Below are 23734 nucleotides of genomic sequence, written 5' to 3'. Positions count from 1 at the left end.
CCCGACGCGGGGCTCGAACTCACGGACAGCGAGATCGTGACCTGGCTGAAGTCGGACGCTTAACCGACTGCGCCACCCAGGCGCCCCTGAAAAAAGGTGATTTTATTAAGGCTCGGGGGACAGGACCCAGGGGCAGAAAGAGCTGTGGGAACAGTGGTTACTTTTAAAGAAAATCTCCGTATGAGCAACAGTTTCGTCTGTCTTTTCCTTCTCTTCTCCTTCCCTCCCTTTCCCTTTTAACGTCTTTTCCTTTTCCTTTTTTTTTTTTTTTTTTTTTTGCGGGGGGGTGGCAGCGGGGAGGTGGTTGTTTCTGGTTTTAGCAACCAAGCTGTTGATCCGAACTACTCACTACGAGCATTTGGGAATAAGGCAGCCCTTGCGTGCGACCCCGGGACTTCTGGCGACGCTCCTTCCGCGCTCAGCCCAGTGAAGTTTCCGGAAGGGCGCCCTCGCTGGGAGCCGCGTCCCACCGGAGAGGCGGGTGAGTGGCGCCCTGCCCACCCCCTGCCCCCCTCCATCCCTGCTCCTAGAGAGGCCCTGGATGGGGAGGCAGGCGGGTTCCGCGGGTCCCGGGGCGGCAAGGGGGGCGGCGGCCGGCAGCGAGCCGAGGGGTCGCTACGGTGACACAGCCGCCAGGGTGCGTGCAGGGCGGGGGTGAAGCGGGCCGCGTCTGTCTCACCACCATCCCCTCCCCCGCTCTGGCCTCTGACCCCGTCCTCTTGGTTTGCTTAATTTGGGAAATTGAAACTTAAAATGGTTGGTGTTTCCTCAGTGTTCCTGTGAGAGTCTCTCGATGTAGTTCTTAGGGGAACTTGATTCCTTAAGATTTACTCTCCTTGTCAGGTGCAGGGTTTGGCAGTTGTGCCTCACTTTTTGGAATATGCAAGGATTTTCTTGAAAGAGATCCAAAGGAAAGCACGCTGTTTTTCTGTCTCTAGAACATGCATGAGTTTGTTTTGTTTTGTTTTGTTTTGTTTTGTTTTTAAACTATATATGTGTACCGCCATTGTATTAAAAACCACTTCCTTTCTTCCTTCCCCTCATTTCCTGTCATTTGCTGCGGGGCAGGCGTATGGAAGGATTCCATTCTATCAGGCCTGGCACAAAGTGATATGAGTATATTAGGAAAATAGGTGGTAGGTGAGTGGTGATGATTTGCATTGGATTTTTCATTCGCTGTCATAAGAATTACCATAGACTTAGTGGCTTAAAAATCGCAAATTTATTATCTTGAAAGTCTATAGGTTATTGTGCTAAGTGAAATAAGTCATACGGAGAAAGACAGATACCATATGTTTTCACTCTTATGTGGATCCTGAGAAACTTAACAGAAGACCATGGGGGAGGGGAAAAAAAAGAGGGAGGGAGGGAGCCAAACCATAAGAAACTCTTAAAAACTGAGAATAAACTGAGGGTTGATGGGGGGTGGGGGGGGGGCGGGGAAAGTGGGTGATGGGCATTGAAGAGGGCACCTGTTGGTATGAGCACTGGGTGTTGTATGGAAACTAATTTGACAATAAATTTCATATACATATATTTTTAAAAAGTCTATAGGTTAGAAGGCCAACCTGGATCCCATTGGGCTAAAATCAAGGTGTCTGCAGAGTTGCTTTTCTTTCTGGAGGCTTCTGGGGTGAACCCATTTTCTTTTTTTTTTTCCCCCAGTTTCTGTATGCTGCCCTCCTTCCTTGGCTTAGTGGTGTTCTTTCTCCATCTTTAAAGGCAGCATCACTGCATCTCTCTGAACATTATTCTGTTGTCACATCTCACTCTGACTCTGCTCTTTGGCTTTGCTCTTTTACTTTTAAGGGCCCTCATGATTATATTGGCCCCATGGATAATCCAGAATGATTTTCATATTTTAAAGTCGTCTGATTAGTGACCTTGATTCAATCTACAACCTTAATCGTAATCTGACATATTCATAGATTCTGGGGATTAGGCATGGGCAACTTTGAGAGGGTCTTTATTTTGCCTACTATCTGATGGTATAAAAGGAAGCCTATTACTGTACATCCCACTAAGCAAAAAGGGGAAGTATCCAGACACTAAATATACCAAAAAAAGTTCTGGGAGTATTATGTAGTAGACCATTTATATGAGTTAAATATATTGAGAGTCTTTATTACAAACTCTTAAAAATATTGATTTAAAAAAAAGCTATCAAACAAATAATGTTGCCATTTCTGCTTTCCGGAAATGTAATAAGAGAACTTCACATGTATGGAATGTCCTGAGCAGAGCAAATACTAGTTAAGATACCACAGTTGTCAGTGTGTATTCTTATATTGCGCTCTGAATGGATGCAAGGAGGAGTGGACATGGTCCTTGGCCTCAAGGTCATAACCATCTAGTCATGGAAAATGACACAGGCATACAAATAATTAAAGCTCTCCAAAAGAGATAAAAGAGGGAGAAGTAATGTCCTTTAGGGGAATCAGAAAAGGCTTTAAAGACTTGGGGGAAATTTGGGATGGACCTTGAAGAACAGTAGAATTTCATTAAGGTTGAGAGGAGAGGAAGTATATGACATATTGAGGGACAGGAGGGAAAGGAGGGACCTTCAAGTGTTCAGTATGGTTAGGGTGCTTAGTGTAGAAGTTGTCTGAATAAGACTAGAAAGTGAGTTTTGGTTAGATTGTGTAAGACCTCAGATGACTGTTGAGTCTCATTAAAAGGATTCTGTAGTTGGTGCAATAGGGAGCTACTAATATATTTTGAAACCATCTCATACTTACAGAAAAGTTGCAAGTACAAAACAAACAACTTTCCTTTTTCCTGAATTATTTGAGAATAAGATTTTAACTTCAAGACCCGTTGCTCTGGAATTCTTGAATATATATTTTCTACACAAAACATATTCTCTACCTAACTAAAATTCAGTCATCAAAATCAAATTAATATTGATACATTACTGCCATCAAATCCTTGGATCCCATTCACATTTTGACTGTTGTACTAATAATATCCTGTGTAGCAAAAAGGCCCAATTCAGAGTCATGTACTGCATTTAGTTGTGATGTCCCTTTAGTCTCCTTCTGTCTGGAAGAGTTTCTCAGCCTTTCACTGGCTTTCATGAGCTTAACACTTTTGGAGAGAACAGGCCAGCTTATCTAATGTTTCCTCATACTGAGATTCAGATTACGTATCTTTGGCAGGAATATCATAGAAGTCATGCTGTGTTCTAAGTGCACCCTATCAGATGGCAGATGATTTTGGCTTATTTCATTATTTACTTTGTTTATTTTATTATGGTGGCATCTGCCCGGCTTCTTCAATGTAAAGCTACTTTTTACCCTTTGAAATTAATATGTTGTATGGAAGTATTTTTTTAATTTTTTTAACCTTTATTATTGACAGGGGGGTTGGGGAGGGGCAGAGAGAGAGGGAGACAGAATCTTAAGCAGGTTCCAGGCTCTGAGCTGTCAGCACAGAGCCCAACGCAGGGCCTGAACTCACAAACCGTGAGATCATGAGCTGAAGTTGGACACTTAACCAACTGAGACACCCAGGTGCCCCAGTTGTGTGGAAGTATTTTGAAACTAACTGGATGGTCTTTTTCTTACCAAAATTTCAATTTATGTATGTATGTATGTATGTATGTATGTATGTATGTTGGTATGGACTCATAGATTTTTTTTTAATTTTATTTTTTTTTAATTAAAAAAAAATTTTTTTTTCAACGTTTATTTATTTTTGGGACAGAGAGAGACAGAGCATGAACGGGGGAGGGGCAGAGAGAGAGGGAGACACAGAATCGGAAACAGGCTCCAGGCTCTGAGCCATCAGCCCAGAGCCCGACGCGGGGCTCGAACTCACGGACAGCGACATCGTGACCTGGCTGAAGTCGGACGCTTAACTGACTGCGCCACCCAGGCGCCCCTGGACTCATAGATTTTTAATTTACTCAGTGGACATTTTTTTATGCTTAATACATAATGATACTCAGTGTCATTATTTATTTTTATGCTTTATTTAGTCCCAGATTTGGCCAGTGAGAACCTCCTCAAGCTGGGTTTCATGTCTTTTCGACATGCCCTCATCATTCTTTGAGCACTTCTTTGCTTTCTGGCAACATTAGGTGCTTATTTTGTATTTTTCCTGTCCCAGTCCTGGTATCAACCATTTCTCTGAAAATCCTTGGTTCCTTGTAGTGGAGGGTGGTATCAGAAACCAAATTCTGGGGGCTAGGTGTACTCATTGCTATTGTCTTTTCTTCCAGGCCCTCTCAGCAGACAGAGCTAGGTGTATATATACAGATAGATATGTACAGCATGTATATATCTTTGTCATTCTGCCTATGGATATCATGAGATTACACTGATATCTCCATTTCTAATCCGTAGCATTCATTCTAGTGTTCTTTCTATATTTATAATTACCTTCCCTGGCAATGAAAAACCTGGCTCCTTTTATCTTCTGTATATTTACTTACTTGAAAAACCCCCTTTATGTATGTTTGACCATTGGAAGCTCCAGGCTTATCTTGTATATTTCTTGTCCCATAGGTAGAATCAGCCATTGTTCCAAGGAGCCCTGGTTCTGTTTATTGGAGAATAGATTAGAAACCAAGATCCAGGTGCTACGTGATTCCCTCTGTTTTTGGAAACTGCTAGTGTTCACACTATTTTTTTTTGCCAGTCTTCTATTTTATTTAATGAATTAATTTTTATTTTTTAATTTTTTTAATTTTTAAAAAAATTTTTAACATTTATTTATTATTGAGAGACAGAGAGAGACAGAGCGTGAGCAGGGGAGGGACAGAGAGAGAGGGAGACACAGAATCTGAAGCAGGATCCAGGCTCTGAGCTGTTAGCACAGAGCCCGACGTGGGCTCGAACTCACAAACTGCAAGATCATGACCTGAACCAAAGTCGGACGCTTAACCGACTGAGCCACCCAGGTGCCCCTAATTAATTAATTTTAAAATGTTTATTTATTTATTTTGAGAGAGAGGGAGCAGGAGCAGGGGAGGGGCAAAGAGAGAGGGAAAGAGAATCTGTGGCAGGCTCCCTGTTAGGGCAGAGCCCGATGTGAGGCTCAAACTCACGGACCATGAAATTATGATTTGAGCTGATACCAAGAGTTAGATGGCCAACTGACTGGGCCACCTAGGCCCCCCAATCATCCGTTTTATTTTTAAGGAGGGATAAATATTTTTCCTGTTTCTTCTACAGGAGTAGTGAGAATTTAGCTCTTGAAATTTTAGAGGATTATATTATATCACAAACTGGTTTTTAATATGTTTTTAAAGCAATAAAAATAGTTGTTATATTATTCCTTGTCTCAATTTTGATCTGGGACTTACATCTGGTAAATTCATATGCAGGCAAATGTTTACTTTTATTGTGCCATGGATTCCTTGCCAGTCTGATAAAGCCTATAGGCCTTTAAATTTTTTTTAATGTATAAAATAATATATAGACAATTACAAAGGAAACCAATTATATTGAAATATGATTATCAAAATATTTAAAAAAGCAAATTTTTGATATAGTAATATACATCAATATATTACAGCATACCACAATACCTAGTAATGAGTTTAGTAGCTGCCATCATTTTGAAACAAGGTTAAACACAGACATATTTCAGGACTTCTGCAACAGTTACAATATTTTATGAAAATATTTGTGTCCTCTTGGTGACTTTTGTCCAGGTGCTACAAATACTGTGTGGCTTGTTGCCTTATGTTCATATCTGAAGAGAGATGTTTCAGTGAGAGGTTGTTAGAAGTAAAGATGTAATTTTTGGGGCACATGGGTGGCTAAGTCAGTTAAGTGACCGACTTTAGCTCAGGTCACGATCTCATGGTTCGTGACTTTGAGTCCCACATCGGGCTCTGGGCTGACAGCTCAGAGCCTGGAGTCTGCTTCAGATTCTGTGTCTCCCTCTGTCTCTGCCCCTCCCCTGCTCGTGCTCTGTCTCTCTGTCTCTCAAAAAATAAATAAATGTTAAGAAACAAAAAAGAAGTAAAGATGTAATTTTTTTCCTATTGAGGTGTCTGGACAGGGGAGGATTTGTGAAAATTCTGATAAGAATTTCTGTACATGCAGAGGAAGGGTGTTTGGGGCCTTTCTACTCCATTTACATTTGGGGAGTACAATAGGAAGAATTAGATAAATCAAAATCTTTGAAAAGACCAAAATAGTAATCTTTTAATATGGGGCACCATGTTATGATTAAGATGTGAACCTCAAAGGAATATTAATACCTGTTATTTTCTTTCCTTTTTTAAAAAATTTTAGACTTGTATTTTTTTCTTTTAAGTTTATTTATTTGTTTTTTAGAGAGAGAGAGAGATTGAGCACACACATGAGCAGGGGAGGAGCAGAGAGAGAGGGAGAGAGAGAGCTGTGAGCGTAGAGCCTGATGCAGAGCTCGGCCTACTACCATGAAATCATGACTTGAGCCAAAAATCAAGATTCAGATGCTTAACTGACTGAGCCACCCAGGCACCCCTGTTATTTTCTATCATTGTGTTGAAAAGCAAAGGATTTCTAGACCCCTTTTATGTCTGTATAGGTATGAAAGTTATATGAAATATAGGCATTGTTCAAATATAAGCCACATAATAATAAAAACTTTGATGATAGGGAAAAAATATAACAAAAATACATTTCTTCTGTAAAAGGATAAAAGTTATTTCTTCTTGAATTTGTGTATATGTATGATTTTTAAAATATTTACTTTTTTGTAATAATTAGGAATCATGGCAGACAGTGGAAATAACAAAAGCCAAGTTCACGAGGAGCTTTGGTTAGAGGAAGAATTTATGAAAGATGAACAAAGAGAGGTAAAAATTACTGGGTACTATTAAAAATTAATTTATATCTATTAGTTTTGCAGTGAGGCATGTTTTGTATGTTTTTGTCCAACATTACTTTGAATTTTTTTCAAAAATTTTATTTCCATAATTCAAACCTTACAAAAAGAATCGTATTTCTGTTCTTTCTCTTACAAGGCTTACAACATTAGCTGTTTTCTTTCACTCCCCTCCTCCTTTTTTTGATTTGCACCCAGAAGTTAAGAGCTTTCTTAGCAATTATCTGAAGAGACCCATGAGGGGATGGGGGTTCAGGTAGCTTAAGCCACTTACCCAGGGCCATATGTCTGGCATGTCAAGGCAGCTGTATTGTGGGAATCATAGCAAAAATTTTTTAAATTGCCTTTGAGTAACATATGTCCACAATTACAGTGCAATTTAAAAGTCATATTGTTGTCACAAATAGCCAGGCAAGGAGTTACACTGAAATGAGATTCAGGTCTGGGTCTCAATCCTTGCCCCACTATAAAAATGTCTGTGACCTTGGTCTAGTGTGAAAGGTAGTTTCCTTGTTTGCATGATGGAGATAATACTACTTGTCAGTGGTAGGAGAATTATTAGGTGATAATGATGATGTCTTTCTTTGCCTTTATCAAGATGATAGAAATTTAGCTTCTTTAATTTGCTTAGAAAAATGAAGTCAGGAGCTGTTTAATTTTTTGGTGCTGTTTGATATTTTTTAGAGATTAATTGATAAAATTGCAAAGGAGAATACTCAGTTAAAGGAGGAGATCCAAAGGCTTGAGGCCGAGTTACAAGAGTCCACCATAAACTCCCAGGTACCTCTTTATTTTGTATATCACATTCTTAACGGACACCATTTTTCCGAAAAAACAATTTAGTTACACAGAATTCACTTTTAAAACACTGTAAACATTGATGGCACCATTGTTTGTAATAGCCCCAAACTGAAAACAACTCAACTGTCCCTCCCCACTAGACTGAATTATTAATTTGGGGTGTATTCACACAATGGAATACCATACAGAAATGAGAATGAACAGATCGCAGCTATATGCAGCCACATGGATGGATTTCATAAACACAATGTTGAGCCAAAAAACATAAAAGAGGATATACCAAGTGCTTCCATTTATTTTTATTAATTAAAACTTTTTTTAACGTTTATTCATTTGTGAGAGACAGAGACAGAATACGAGTGGGGGAGGGGCAGAGAGAGAGGGAGACACAGAATCCGAAGCAGGCTCCAGACTCTGAGCTGTCAGCACAGAGCCTGACGTGGGGCTCAAACGCATGAACTGCGAGATCAGGACCTTAGCTGAAGTTAGGTGCTTAACCCACTAAGCCACTCAGGTGCCCCGTATGTTTCCATTTAAATAACGCATAACAGCAGGATGTTAAAAGTTAGCATCCTGGTTGCCCTTGGAGGCAGGTAGGAACTGGAAGAGAACCCAAGAGGGCTTCTGGGTGTTGGTCATGTTCTGTTTATTGATCTGGGTGCTGGTCACATGTGTGTGATTGTTTTGTAAAATTTCATCTGACTGTACGTTTCTGATAATACATTTTTTTATATTTATGTGTATGTTTTTAAATTTTTATTTATGTATATGGTAATGCAAAACAAAACAATGGTCATTATCAATCACTTTGGGATCAAATTCTTCGTCTTCTCACTAAGTTCCTTTATTCTCTTCAAGTAACTTAAATGGATTTCACAGTTTAAAAAAATTGGACATATATCTTCACCATTTAAATCCTCTCCTAAATTTTCCTGTATTTGAATTAGACATAACTTTCACTCCTTTTTCTCCATGACAACTCATACTGTTCCTTTAAACAGTTAAAATGCTTAAAGCATTGTCATATTTTGTTTCTGAAATGGGGGATAGGATATTGAATATCAGGAAGTGGAGTTCCCCATGTTTATGGGACTTATGGGACACTGTTACAATTGTAGTTACTTCTCAGACTGGAGATGAAATCAGCCCGTCCTGTCACTCAAAGGATCTTGGGAACCCAGCCAGCTCAGCTGATACAGTTTACAGAGGACTGAAACTATGGTCCAGAGAGCATGCATGAGTTGCTCCTGGCCAAGTGTGCCCAAGACCAGAATCAGGCACTTTCATTCCAGAAAGCTCTCGACTTTTCAGGGTATATTGGGTATTTCCACATTATTGGGAAACACTCCGCCTATTCTCAGACATTGCCAATTGTTTTGAAACTGGACTTATGGAAATCAGAGATTCTACTGAAGTTACATGTGAAGATATAGAACAAATGTGAAATTAGGTCAAATAACTCATTGAATATGTCTAACCCCTTTGCAATAACACACAAATTTTCTTTCAGCGTGTAAAATAATCATGGGAAATAGAAATGCAAACAACAGATTCAATTGTGCATTTATGTGTAGTTGTATATGTCTGTTAATCCCAATGATTTTAAACAGATAAGTATAACCACTTAACTTTATCCTTCAGATTATGAATCTTGTTGATAGTGTCCCTTCACATTTTTATAAATCTAAGTTTGGTAATGGTTAAAAAGTTGATGGGCACAGTCTGACTTCGCTCAGGTCATGATCTCAGAGTCCGTGGGTTTGAGCCCTGCATCGGGCTCTGTGCTGACAGCTCAGAGTCTGGAGCCTGCTTCGGATTCTGTGTCTCCCTCTCCCTCTGCCCTTCCCCCACTCAAGCTCTGTCTCTCTCAAAAATAAATAAAAGTTAAAAAATTTTTTTTTTAAAAAGTTGATGGGCAGGTATTGGGGAAGGGGGAATTTAAATTTGACAATTATTAAATCATATAATTTGGGAGGCTTTCTTTTTGGATGAAATTATCTGGGTTTGCTATTAAAATAAACTTAGTATATATGCAGCTCTAATTTATAACACTTTGCAATGAGAATAAACATATTGTCTTATGATTCCCTTGTAGGATACCCTATTATTGGTATAGTTGTTTAAAAGGTACTTATCTACAGGAATGATATAGACTTTAGAATCGAACACCATCCAATATTGGCTAGTTTAAACATTGATTAGATAAAATGAGAGATTATATACTTATAATTTCATCTGGGAAATAATATTAAAGGATCAGCATGTGATTACTTTACTGAGTACTTACCTGGGAAGAAGTAATTACTAAAGATATTCACTAAGACCACACTTAGCATTCTGTGGGATTCTGAAATCAGTGGAGAATGAATTATTGGATGATCAAATCACATTATCACAGGAAGGGCTTAAGTTATTTCTTGTCTTCATTTTAATCAAACATTTCTGTTTAAATTAGATTAAAGAGGATATTCCTGAAACAGAGATGAAATTCACATCTTTAGAGAATCCTGAGAATGACAGCCAGTTTTTAAATGTCTCCTGTTCATTTCAAGTGAACTCGCAAGTTCTTTATGAGCTACAGAAAGGACAAGCACTTATCACCTTTGAAAAAGAAGAAGGTATGAGTAATGTTCAAAAATTCGATCATGTTACTTTTGGAAAGCACAGGCACTTTCAAAGAGCTTTCATAGATATTTGGCTATTGCTTTATAATTTTAATATTTGTCATTTCATCTCATCTCATAGTAACACCTTGGGGCAGGTAGGATTGTCCCCATTTTTTGATGAGAAAACTCAGACATTAAGAGCGTTGAGTGGGGCGCCTGGGTGGCTCAGTCAGTTGGGCCTTCGACTTCAGCTCAGGTCATGATGTCGCGGTTTGTGAGTTCGAGCCCCACGTCAGGCTCTGTGCTGACAGCTCAGAGCCTGGAGCCTGCTTCGGATTCTGTGTCTCCTTCTTTCTCTGCCCATCCCCCGCTTGTGCTCTGTCTCTCTCTGTCTCTCATAAATAAATAAATAAATGTTAAAAAAAAATTGAAAAAAAGAGCGTTGAATATGATCATTTGTTCAAAACATGACTGTGGGACTCAAGGTGTTGTGATGTCCAACACTAGTGTTTTTACTCCATCTGCTACCTCCAAATACTACTAGTAATACTTTTTTTGAGAGAGAGAGAGAGAGAGAGAGGCAGAGGGAGAGAGAATTCCAAGTAGGCTCTATGCTCAGTGAGGAGCCCGATGCAGGGCTCGATCCCACGACCCTGGGATTATGACCTGACTCAGGGTAGGAGCTGAAATCAAGGGTAGGACACCCATCCAACTAAACCCCCAGAAGCTCCCCCCCTTTTTAACTAGTAATAATATTTTAAGGTAGTAGAGCTCTACATGTTCTCAAAGTTCTTAAAGACATCTCGTTTTATACTTACTTGACTCTGTGAAAGCAATATGATAGGAGAATTACTCTTTGCATCTTATAACCAAGAAAACAGATTCTCAGGTGTTTAAGTGACCTTCCTAAGGGCACATGACCAGTGAATGGAAAGAGTCCAAGAGTCTGAGGTTTAGGAATGGGACCTGATGTTTGCTAAGTCTGCCATGGTGTAGGTCTCTAATTCTTCTTAGTGAGGAGAATCTGGCTTTGTATGCCAGATTTTCCCATTTCTAGAAGTGTGATTTTAGTTGGGTTCTTCCTAAATCTCAGATTTTTATGGCAGTGGTAGTACCTATCTCATGGGATTTGCGTTGAGTATTAAATGAGAAATGTTGGTAAAATACTTAGCATGGTATCTGACACATAATAAACACTTCATAAATGTTAGCTGTCATTATTGCTACTTGTTGGGAATTTTCCAGATAAGGAAAGATAAAGAACTCGCTCAAGGTTCATACTGTTAAAAATCGCAAAGCTGAGAGCCAAACCCTGAGGACCCACGTCCTTTCTCCTAGACCAGCAGTCCTCGGAGCAGGCCACTATGCTGGGCCTTCGTTCTTGTGTTTGTCACATTATGGGGTGGGACCAGATGGTCTTAAGCCCTTCCGGTGCTCAGGTTCTGAGAATCTATGGTTATAAGTCATGTCTCTGTACACCTGGTCCATCACCATAGTCTGCAAATAAATGTTAAAAGGAAAGACATTCTAGCAGGTTAACATAGGCACATACTATTCGTTCACCATGGGTCCACCCTGGGTCTGCTTCTACAGATGAGGGTGCCAAGAGCCCTGTGTTGGCAGTCAGCAATGGTGATGGGGATATAATCAAAAGACGGAAGCGAGGATTTGGGAGGCAGGGATTCTGTGCAGGAATTACCTGGGAATGCTGGGAATAGGGTTCTCTTCAGAAACAGCTGCATCGCTGTGTCCACTCTTGGCCCAGCTCTGAGGTCTTGCTCCCCTGGGACAACTTTGGGCTCATACACAATTAAACAGAAGTTGGCTTTTGATAGTCAGAGTCACAAAAGCTGAAACGCAAGTGGTCCCTTTCAGCTGTGTCAGATCACCAGATGTTGGAGTTTGGGTGGGGGGGGGGGGGGTGTGGAAGGGAAAGAACATCATCTAACTGTTACTTCATTGACATTTTCTGTTATTGTTGCCTGTTGCCACTAACAAGAACGTAAGTTGTAATTCAAGTTATCCAGTCATATCTCAGTACAATGAGTGTGAATTCCCACAAGACAACGCCCTGCCTTTTAGCCTGTTTCCCTCTTCCTTCATCTGTGGTGTGTATGCTGTTCAGTTGTCATAAACACATGTGAGATTTATAGGACTGGGAGTGGGCATCTCTTATCTTTGTGACAAATTAGGTTAAGCAGCTCTGTATTAACAGTTGAGGTGTTACAAACTCTCATATCACATAATTAAAAATAAATACACACCCACATGCATTTTAAAATGAACTATAGTTGCTGTCTGGAGTTTTAATTTTTGGCATAATTATATTACTGAGCCTCTCCCATTTGCACAAATAAATTAGATTTGATAGTTTTGTGATTGGTATAAGCTATCATCTTTTTAATGAATGATCTCCAGGGCATTTTAGCAAAAGTAAATTCTTCATTAAATATGGCAAAAAAAAAAAAAAAAAAAAAAAAAGATTTGCACTTTGATATTCAAGCCCGTGTGGTGTTTAATATGGAAACCTTAAGAAAGACAAAAATGAGAATTTATTTCTTTGGTTTTTGACATATTAAAGAGAAGTGACAAATGATAAATAAGATTGTCAGAATGACACTGACACAAAAGTTTTTCCAGCTTACTTAACGTGGAAGAAGTTTCTGGCTGTGCCTTAATGCACTAAGGGAATTCTCTGGTCATTCTGTGAACCGTGGAGAGGAAGGGTGTGTGGCTGTGCTGAAATAATATATGAATTTCTAAAGAATCACCAGGCTTATCTCTTAAGAGCTGAATCTAGAATTTGATGAGAATTTCTTTTTTTTTTTAATTTTAATTTTTTTTAATGTTTTTATTTATTTTTGAGACAGAGAGAGAGCATGAGCAGGGGAGGGGCAGAGAGAGAGGGAGACACAGAATCTGAAACAGGCTCCAGGCTCCGAGCTGTCAGCACAGAGCCTGACGCGGGGCTCGAACTCACGGACTGTAAGATCATGACCTGAGCCGAAGTCGGAAGCCCAACCGACCGAGCCACCCAGGCACCCCGATGAGAATTTCTACACTATCATTTGTTTCCAGTTTTACTGAGAAATAATTGATACATATCACTATGTAAGTTTAAGGTGTACAGCATGATGCATTGATCTACATGTACTGTGAAATGATGACCACAGTAGGTGCAGCCAACATCCATCTTCTCATTTATGTGCAATGAAAAGAATTCCTATAGCTACAACAAAAAAAAAAAAAAAAAAAGGAAAAAGGATTTTTTTTTGCTTGTCATGAGAACACTTAGGCTCTACTCTCTTAACCCCTTTCCTGTATACTGCACAGCAGTGTTCGCTGTAGTCATCATGTTGTACATGGCATCCCTGGTACTCCTTCATCTTATAACTGGAAGTTTTGTCATTTTTGCTGATGTATTTTGATATTTTAACGTTAATATGTTTATTTGTCGCTTTGGTGGCAAGACCGTTATCACTTAGAAGCCCTAAGAAAATTAAAAAAAAATAAATCCTTTATTTTATTTTATTTTATTTTATTTTATTTTATTTTATTTTAATTTTTAAAAAATGTCTTATTTATTGTCGAGAGAAAGAGAGACAGAGCATGAGCGGGGGAGGGGCAAAGAGAGAGGGAGACACAGAATCCGAAACAGGCTCCAGGCTCTGAACTGTCAGCACTGAGCCTGATGCCGGGCTCAGACTCGTGAACTGCGAGATCATGACCTGAGCCAAAGTCGAACATTCAACTGACTGAGCCACCCAGTCGCCCCTAGATCCTTTAGAATTCAAGAAAATTTTAAATATTTAGGATAATTTGTTCTTAACCAGAAGTGAAAAAATTTATTGAAATATTGGAAATTAATACTCCCAAATTATTTTTCAGTTGCCCAAAATGTCATCAGAATGGGGAAACATCACGTGCAGATAGAGGATGTAGATGTGGAGGTTATGGCCAAGCCAGTTCCATTAAATTCGGGAGTCAGATTCCAGGTAACATGTTGATTAAAGCTTTTTAGAATTCTGTTAGATGTGAGCACTTTTCTCATCCATATTTCTGAATATGAAATGATTTCCCAGGTTCATGTAGAAGTGTCTAAGGTGAAGATCAATGTTACTGAAATTCCTGATGAATTGCCTGAAGATCAGATGAGAGACAAGCTAGAACTGAGCTTTTCTAAGTCCCGAAACGGAGGTGGAGAAGTGCTATGCGTGCAGTATGATAAGCAGTCCCGGAGTGCTGTGATTACATTTTTGGAAACTGGAGGTATTCACACATGTAGGAAGTTAAAAAATACTCTACCATTTATATTTATGTTTGCCATTTCTTAAAAAAAATTTTTTTTAAACGTTTATTCATTTTTTGAGAGATGGAGAGAGACAGAGCATGAGTGGGGGAGGGGTAGAGAGAGGGATGAAGACACAGAATCTGAGGCAGGCTCCAGGCTCTGAACTGTCAGCACAGAGCCTGATGTGGGGCTCAATCCCACGGACCGCGAGGTCATGACCTGAACCCAAGGTGGACACTTAACCGACTGAGCCACCCAGGCGCCTCTATGTTCTGCCATTTCTGAAAGTATTCCTTTGCTACTTCTTCTGTTTGGAATTTATTAAGTAGAATAATAATAGATTTTTAAAAAACCTTTTAAAATGGTGGAGTCCTGAGAATGATTTCTGTGAATGCTACTGAGAATAATATTCCAAACACATCAACTTTGTGCATTCTCAGCACATGCCAGGCAAAGATCCAGGTGTTCTATACATGTGTCTCCTCTTATCCATAGCACAATTCTGGAGACAGGTGTCATACCCATTTTATTGATGTGGAAACTGAGTCTTAGGGAGGGTAAATAATGAACCCCAAATTATAGTGAGTATGTGGCAGAGAAATTTAGAAATACATATGTATAAACTATCACTTCCTATCCCACCTATTAAGATGGACAACGGTCTCTTAGTTGGAGGGAGTAGATTCCAGGGAAGGCAAGGCATGAATGGAAAGAACAGTGAGACATCTGTTCCCTTTTTAGGTAGAAATGGAGTTTTTACCAAATCATCTGAGGGGGCTTTACATTCTTATGATTAAAAATATACAATTTGGGATGCCTGGGCTGCTCAGTTGGTTAAGCATCCGACTTCGGCTCAGGTCACGATCTCACAATTCGTGGGTTCGAGCTCTGCATGTGGCTCTGTGCTGATGCCATGGAGCCTGGAACCTGCTTCAGATTGTGTGTCTCCCTCTCTCTCTGCCCCTCTCCCATGCACGCGGTCTCTCTCTCTCAAAAACTAAACATTAAAAAAAATACACAATTCTACAGCAGCTGCTTTTGTTAATATGTTCAAGTGATTCTCAATGTAAAAATATCTTACTCTAGTTAATCCAGTTCTTAGGGTTTCTCCTGGGTTGGCATATGTAAAAGAAAGCCAGGTATACAACTTTAAAAAAACATTGATTGTTTATTTCATAACAAAGTAATACATGCTTTTTAAAGAAACTTGGTAATAAAGAGCAGGGGCTCCTGTCTGGCTCAGTTGGTGGAGTGTGCAACTCTTGATCTTGGGGTTGTGGGATCGAGCCCCATATTGAGTGTAGAGATTTACTTAAAAAAATAAAATTAAAAAAAAAAGAAGAGCATTAACTTAGTAAAACTGGAGACATTTCCTTAAACTTGCCTTTCTCCTACTATTTAGTTAGTTATGGTTACTTGAGTGGCTTTCCAGATCTTTCTGGAAATCCTGGATCATATGGTGATTCTATGTTTAATGTTTTGAGATGACATACTATTTTCCACAGTGGCTCTACCATTTTATATTCTTACCAGCACTGTACCAGGGTTTCAATTTCTCCACATCCTTGCCAGCAGGGGCCTGGCCTCTTAACCACTGCACCATATTGCCCATCCAACATGGACTGGTGAGAGGTGAAAAAGCATACATAGTGATACAATATTCTTAAGTACTGTTTCTGTTAAACTTGATGCAATCTGAAACATTATTTTTTTCCCCTCCAGGAGAAAAATGCTGCTCAAAATAAATCTGATTATTCTTTGTGCTGGAGAAAACTGATGAATTTTTGTTATTTGCCTTCAGTTTCTAGATAACGATCAAATCCCTCCCCTCCCTTGGTTAACATCATTATATCAGCTTACTGAAAAATATCATGTATTAGTTATAGGACAACTAAGTAATTTTATGTAAAATTTTATGTATTGTAGTAATATAGTAATTATATATGTGTGTATACATGTATATTGTAAAATGTATATATACAGTATTCTTTTTTTTTAAGTTTCTTCTATTTTGAGAGAGAGAGAGTGTGTACAAGCAGGTGAGGGACAGAGAGGGAAACAGAGAAAATCCCTCACAGGGCTCAAACTCATGAACTGTGAGATCATGATCTGAGCCTAAATCAAGTGCTGGATGCTTAACCTAGGGGAGCCACCTAGGCGCCCCTATATACAGTAATCATAGTTTTCAATTATACTTCTTTAGAAACTGGGAAACTCACAGTCTTGTTAGGATGGGTGGGCTACTTTTTGCATATGGTTGTTGCATTTTATGTAGCTCAAAGTAGATCTGTCTGAGGACATCACAAACTTCTGCATTGACTGATTGCAGTGGATAGTTCAAGACAGAAGATCTATTTAAACCCCATTATTGTTTGGTCTTATATTTTCCAAAATTATGTACTGCAAAGTCTTTAAAGTGGACTGTTGAATTTTTTATAGAATTTTTAAAAATGTAATCACTAAATTCACTATTTACTGTGATGTTTCACTTGAAGAAAGTTTTAACTTTGGTTAAAAATGTTTATGATATTAAAAAAATAATTTTTTAAAAATTTACTTCTAGTTGCTGACAAGATTTTGAAAAAGAAAGAATATCCGCTTTGTATAAATCAAAACTGCTATAGAGTTATTGTTTCTCCATACATAGAAACAGACTTGAAAAATTTTCAGGTAAAGTTATCTCTTTCCTTCATTTTGAGAACTTACTGCTTAACCCCACCCCACAAGAAATAAAGAAGTTGTGTCTGTTATTGTTTGAGACTTATTAGTGAGCAATATCAAAATAGTTTCTTCAGATCTGCTTGGTGCAAAATAAGTGTGTCTTTTTTAAAAAATATTTTAGTGTGAAACTGTACCTTATTTAATTTATTACACTCTTTTTAAAAACTGAAAGTACTCAGATAATGACATAATATTTTTGTATATGGAGACATAGCTACATATCTTTCATGTGTCTACTGTCATTGGGCATTAAAAATGATTCTTCCTGCTCATTTTCTCTGAACTCATTATCTGTACCCCGACCTCCTTTTTTCTGTTCCTACTTAGGTACTAAATGGCACCGCTGTCTTACATAGTCCACCAACCTGAAAGCTACAGCTCATGCTTAATTCCTCATTTTGCCTCACCTCCAACATTCATTTGGTCATTCAGTCTTGTTACTTCCACCTCTGACTACTTCTGTCACTATGGTCCTTCTGTCCATAGGGATGCCCTTCTTTCCTCCATTTGTCTTAATGCTGCCTGAGTTATCTTTCTGAAACTCAGATCCGACTTGGATATTCTGTTGCTTGAAAAGTCTTTCTGAGGCTCCTTGTTTCTTCTACGATAAGGTCTGAAGTATTAAGCAGAGCTTATAAAGTTTTGCAATTCAAATGTCTTAGAAAAGTTTCTATTTATCTTTTGTATTTTCCTTCTTAGGCATTTTCAGGAATATCTAGGAGGACAGTGCTTCTCACTGGAATGGAAGATCTTCAGATGATGGATGAAGAAATTTTAGAGGATTTAGTTAACATTTACTTTCAACGGGAGACGAATGGAGGTGGAGAAGTAGAAGTGGTCAAATGTTCTCTAGGTCAGGCTTGCATAGCATACTTTGAAGAATAGAGGCATGGAATTAGATGAATATTAGAGCTTCTGAGCCCAAAGCACTGTCCATGTGTGACAAAAATGAATATCCCTTTCCTTTAAAAAATGAAAACTTGAATTCTTAAGTGTCCATTTATTCTTAGATACAAAAATATATTTCCATGTTTTTGAATTCTTGTTTCAAACTCTGCTGCATGCTTACAAGTGCAGTAAATGTACTGTATTAAAAAGTTTTGTTTGTTCATAAATGATGTGGACAGGTGCCATGTCCATTGAAATCAATCATAAGTGATGCAATTGTCCCCCTGCCATGTTGGCTCATTCTGTCGTGGGCATGTGGGCCAATTCTCTTTTGGCCCCAGGTCCACCAACATGCAGACTTCACTCAACATTTCCCAAAGAACTGTTATATTCAGCTGTTTGTGATTTCTGTAGACTTTGAATTTCAAGGAACTTCAAGGGTGATCATTTCCCTCTTTCCCATTGTATAGCATTTTACTCCAGAGCCCCAAAGATATTTTTCAGAGCTGAGTGTGGTCTTTTTATTTAACATTTTCTTCTGCCAGAGTGTCAAGGGTCCCCTGATTCTTTCCAAGACACCTTCGTCAAATAGAACTTGTAAAGGCCATAGTTGTCTTTCCTTTACACTTGTAAGGAGAAGAATAAGCTTAAGGGAATGACATCCTTAGAATAAAGGGAGAGGTAAATGCAAAGCTAGGGACTCCTCACTTATCATGCTGGATGCAGGGGAATGCCTGAAGATGAAAGCACGTGCCTTTGAGTTTGAGAGAGACCCAGTTCCTTAGCATCCCATTGTTTTTAAGTTGTAGAAACTAAACAGTAAAATGCAAGGTTTCTATTCAGAGAAGGTAAAATTCTTTTTGGTAAAGAACATGTGAACAGCTTTTATCCTAATATGGTATGTTTCATAAGGAGCCAATGGCAGAAGTAAGTTTATATTAAAATGTTGGCAGAAATAAAAAGCTTTAGAAAAAGATTCTATGCCTAAACTTAACTCATGCTGCCTGCCATCTAAAATAAAGGAAAGGAGGGGCGCCTGGGTGGCGCAGTCGGTTAAGCATCCGACTTCAGCCAGGTCACGATCTCGCGGTCCGTGAGTTCGAGCCCCGCGTCAGGCTCTGGGCTGATGGCTCAGAGCCTGGAGCCTGTTTCCGATTCTGTGTCTCCCTCTCTCTCTGCCCCTCCCCCGTTCATGCTCTGTCTCTCTCTGTCCCAAAAATAAATAAATGTTGAAAAAAAAAATTAAAAAAAAATAAATAAAATAAAGGAAAGGGGCACCTGGGTGGCTGAGCCGGTTAAGCATCTGACTCCTGATTTCAGCTCAGGTCATCATCTCATGGTTTGTGAGTTTGAGCCCTGAATCGGGCTCCGTGCTGACAGTGTGGAGCCTGCTTGGGATGCTGTCTCTCTCTTTCTGCCCCTCCCCTGGTCGCAGTCTCTCTCCTTCTCTCTCAAAATAAATGAACTTAAAAGAAGATCTCGTTGGTTTCACATTTCTCTTTAGAATGAGAGATGGTGCCTAAAAACTGGAAATTTATAATCTTCATATTCACTGTTTTAGGGGAAAAATGTCTCATATATCAGTTCTTTGGGAATAGTAAGCTTATTTCAAGCTCAAAATTTTGAGAAAAATTTGAAGAACCTTATTTAATTTTGATTGGCACAAAAGGTATGGTTTTTAGCCTGTGGCAGACAGACAATCAGAAAGAATGTTTTCCTAATATTTAAGGCAAGGTTTGGAATAGTCACTTTTGTTTCTTTTGGGAGCATTTTTTCAGCAGCAAAATAGATAATTTCATTCAATTCTAAATAGTCACAATTTTTTGATAAATGTTTTTGATAAATGTTACTTACCATAGAAAATCAGACTTGGGCTCCTTTCACCAATTCCACCCTTGTGTGATCTGCCCAGATCTCAGAAATCAACCATTGGCTCTCCTGTCTATTTTTAGAGTTTTAGAGATTTTACAGGAAGAAAGTTTCCTTTGAGAATTTGCCAAAAGATATCGACTCTTGCGTATTAAGTTAGGAAGCCTTAGATTGTCTAGGAAGAGATAGCTCTACTTAATGTGTGAAAAGACACTGTCAGCATATAAGTCAGGAAAGATAATTATGTGAAATCATGAATCCCTCTTGCCCTTTGTAGATTTATCAGTCAGGATAGCTCAGGTTCTGTTGTATTAACAACCTCCCAAATCTCTGAGGCCTAATGAAACAAAAGTTTAATTCTCATTCATGTTGAAAGTTCAACAGAGGTTGGTAGGGGGAGTCTTTTGGTCCTAATCACTTAAGGCCCCATCTCAAGACACGCTTCCCAAATCATGGAGGTGGAGAAAAATGAAGTCTGCAGAGTCTTGCACCAGCAATTAAATGTGGTAATTTAGAAGTGCTGATGTCATTTTGTCTCACATCTCATTGGCCAGAAATAGTCATATGACCTCACTGAAACAGAATGTAACTAGAAAATTATATCTTGTAAAAATGAGGAGAACCAGATATAGTTGAGGCAAAATATCAATGAATGTAGTTTTTCCTGTCCTAGTGATCATCAATATTTGTTGTTTTGTTTGTTTGCTTATAGTTTTTTCAATGTTTATTTCTGAGAGAGACAGACAGACAGAGACAGAGACATTGCACGAACAGGGGAGGGGCTGAGAGATAGGGAGACACAGAATCCGAAGTAGGCTTCAGGCTCTGAGCTGTCAGCACAGAGCCCAACACGGGTCTCGAACTTGCGAACTGCATGATCATGACCCGAGCTGAAGTCGGATGCCCAACCAACTGAGCCACTCAAGCGCCCCTGATCATCAATATTTGGATCACTCTTCTTCATACACAAAATGCACTCACACCAAAAAGTTGCCCTAAGTCCTAGCATCAAACTCAAAAGTGCATGAACTCTAGGCGGTGTGTGGTAGTTTTTATAACACGTCTGAATGTTACTCCTCTTTATCCAGAGACCCCCCCCCCGGTATTCAGTAGTGGAACTGGAACAAGATAACTGCAATAAACTCTCTCATTTGGAGAAAGAGATCAATAGGAGACATATAGTGGCCTCTAGGCCAAAGCCATTCTGCCATCTCCCTGAGTAGATATATACTCCATACACCCTGGGTGTGGAATTTTGATTAGGCCATGATTCCACTCTGGAAATTCTTCTCTTGCTCATTGTCCTCATAGTTGCTGGACATTCTTCTTTTTCCATTATCCTCCTTTACCATATATAGAATATATCCTTGGAAGCTGAAAAGCTTGCTTACTGTGTACACTGTGATCAATGTGATCAATGTTTGGGACCAACGTTTTTAAAGTTTTGAACCATTATAGTCTCTTTACTCTGGCTGGTGGCTAGTTGGCTGGTACAGTTCAAAAACTTGGTAGGCTTCTTATCTATTTTTTTGGGTGAGCTTACCTGTGCTAACAGCCACACTGGCAGCTTTTTCTAGACTTCTTACAGTTGCTGTAATTCTCCACTTTCTTCCCTGTTCTTTTCTCTCCCTATCTTTACTTAATTGTAGGTATCAGGCCACTTTTAGTTTCTTTTCCCTTAGCTAGTTTGTCTAGTTGAAAGGGTTATTGAATTCAGAACATGAATTGTTTGTTGTTGCTGTTGTTGTTGTTGTTCTGAGGGACCTTAATCTGTTCAGAGATCCAAAGCTTGATTTGATCATTAATTTGAGCCTCCCAATAAAGCAGAGTTATAATCAGTCTTTGTTACTCAAAGGTGTTATTTGGAAATGAGCAGTATTTTTCCTTCCAATCCTACAAGTTCCCATATTTCTGGACTTTCTCTATTTACTTTCATTCTGGCATTCAAAATGGCTGATTCTTTTCTAAGCTCATTTCTTTTTTATATTACTTTGTCAAATGCACTCAGTAGTAACAGACATATGCTACTAATTTTCTTTTTCACACCCTGGTTCAAAAAAAACAACAAGCTAATTAGGTACATATCTGCCTTCCAAGCTATCACATGTGACAGTTTTACCAAATGTTTTCCACTATATAATATGGATCGCCATCCTTCTAATCTCTGATAATTATTTTCTAATTACTTGCCAATTGTCCCTAAACCAAAGCCATGTATTTTAGATTGTGTTGTGGATTGTCTCCCCCCTCCCCCCCCCCCGCCCCCGCTTTTGGCTAAAGCAATACTCCACTTCAGAATACCAATTCTGTATCAATCAGGATAGATTACATGATACTCATGTGCCAAGTTATCTCTAAATTTCAGAGACCAAAACACAAAATTTTACTCCTTGCTTATGCTACATGTCCATGATGGGTCAACAAAAAGAATGCTCATGGTAAACACTCAGGGACCCAAGCTAATGGCAGCCACCATCTTTATTGATGTATATCATGCCAGAGGAAAAGAGCTGTGAAGGGTCTTGAAGTGGTAATTAAATTCTTGGTCCAGAATGACCCTTTCATTCTCAACCAGAACTAGGTATATGGCCCCACCCAACCGTAAAGGAGCTTGGATGTACAATCCTATCATATGCTTGGAAGGCAGAAAGCCAAAACTGTACAGTAAATGGCATTAATGATATCTGGTTGGTATTGAAAAAAAAAAAGATGCTTATACTTGAAAGATACACAAAGTATAATGAAAATAATAAAAATTGTCAAAAATTCACACCCACATAATGGTAACATTTTTATGTCCTCCTTTCCAATTTTTTTTCCCAACCATATATCACATTTTATTTTGTGAACATACCCTATTTCTAGGGTTACTATTTCCCTATTGTAGGATATTAAGATTGTTTCTAGTTTTTCACATGTATATGTGCTATGATGTGTATACATCCTTTTATATCTTTTAATATAAATCTTTTTCTGCAGTTCTGATCCTATTTCAAGGTGATAATTACTAGGTTCATAGGGTGAAGGATACAAATTCTTTTAAGGATCATGATGTGTATGGATACAATTGCTTTCAAGAAAGGCAGGCATTGGTCTATATTTTATTAAAAATGTAATAAGGACTATTTTGTTGCTCCCCTTTCAGCATTGAGTACTCCTTTAAAAGTGACTTTCTTTTTATGCTGTTTTTAGAAATCTTCACAATGTATGCTACATCTTTTGAAATTAGATAATTAATAAGATAGAGGTGAAATATCGATAATGGGTTTTGTTTTTGTTTTTTGGTATCACAAAAATATCCAGGAAAGTGTCAACCAATTTGATTTTACTTAAGCTATGATTCAGAGAAAAGTACAGTGAGATGGGAGGCCCCATAACTGGGGCTGTAAGGGATTAAAATATTTTTTTGGATGCAGTTTCAGTAATAAGCTGCTAGAATTATTTTGGCCACATTTGGAGTCAGGCTTCCTCAAGGATTGTTTGGCACTTTAGGGGAGGAAACAACCCTCCTAGAGTCCTTGGCTGGATCTGGAAATTAAACTGACAAAGCCAGATTAACAGGAGAAAAGCACAGAAATGTATTTAATATAAATGTTATGTGATGTGGGAGCCTTCATAAGGAGATGAAGACTTCCACTTGTGCACTGTAACTTCAGTTCTTCAAGTGCAACTGCTAAGTGTAAGGATATGTGCATTTTCACACTTTTCACTTTACATTTTGAAAGGGGCCAAA

At 38.8% G+C, this 23734-nt stretch overlaps 1 protein-coding gene across 1 annotated transcript; it reads left to right on the top strand.

The window, feature by feature from the left end:
• The first annotated feature begins 296 nt into the window (after nucleotides 1-296).
• Nucleotides 297-21842, top strand: NMI (N-myc and STAT interactor). The gene is made up of 8 exons (XM_045479778.1): nucleotides 297-481; nucleotides 6708-6796; nucleotides 7510-7605; nucleotides 10082-10244; nucleotides 14121-14227; nucleotides 14315-14501; nucleotides 17087-17193; nucleotides 17944-21842. Exons 2-8 carry the CDS (start codon nucleotides 6713-6715, stop codon nucleotides 18127-18129), a joined length of 930 nt encoding a protein of 309 aa, XP_045335734.1. The 5' UTR covers nucleotides 297-481; nucleotides 6708-6712; the 3' UTR covers nucleotides 18130-21842.
• Nucleotides 21843-23734: the final 1892 nt, after the last annotated feature.

This window comes from Leopardus geoffroyi, chromosome C1 (assembly GCF_018350155.1).
Source record: "Leopardus geoffroyi isolate Oge1 chromosome C1, O.geoffroyi_Oge1_pat1.0, whole genome shotgun sequence".
NCBI lineage: Eukaryota > Metazoa > Chordata > Mammalia > Carnivora > Felidae > Leopardus > Leopardus geoffroyi.
This window is presented reverse-complemented; position numbering and strand designations above follow the sequence as displayed.

What these genes read in the sequence shown, in the direction of transcription:
- NMI (XM_045479778.1), top strand. Translation starts at nt 6,713, where the DNA reads ATGGCAGACAGTGGAAATAACAAAAGCCAAGTTCACGAGGAGCTTTGG. An exon ending in TGAAAGATGAACAAAGAGAG is followed by an intron (nt 6,797 to 7,509) that starts GTAAAAATTACT and finishes GATATTTTTTAG; the next exon opens with AGATTAATTGATAAAATTGC. An exon ending in CACCTTTGAAAAAGAAGAAG is followed by an intron (nt 10,245 to 14,120) that starts GTATGAGTAATG and finishes ATTATTTTTCAG; the next exon opens with TTGCCCAAAATGTCATCAGA.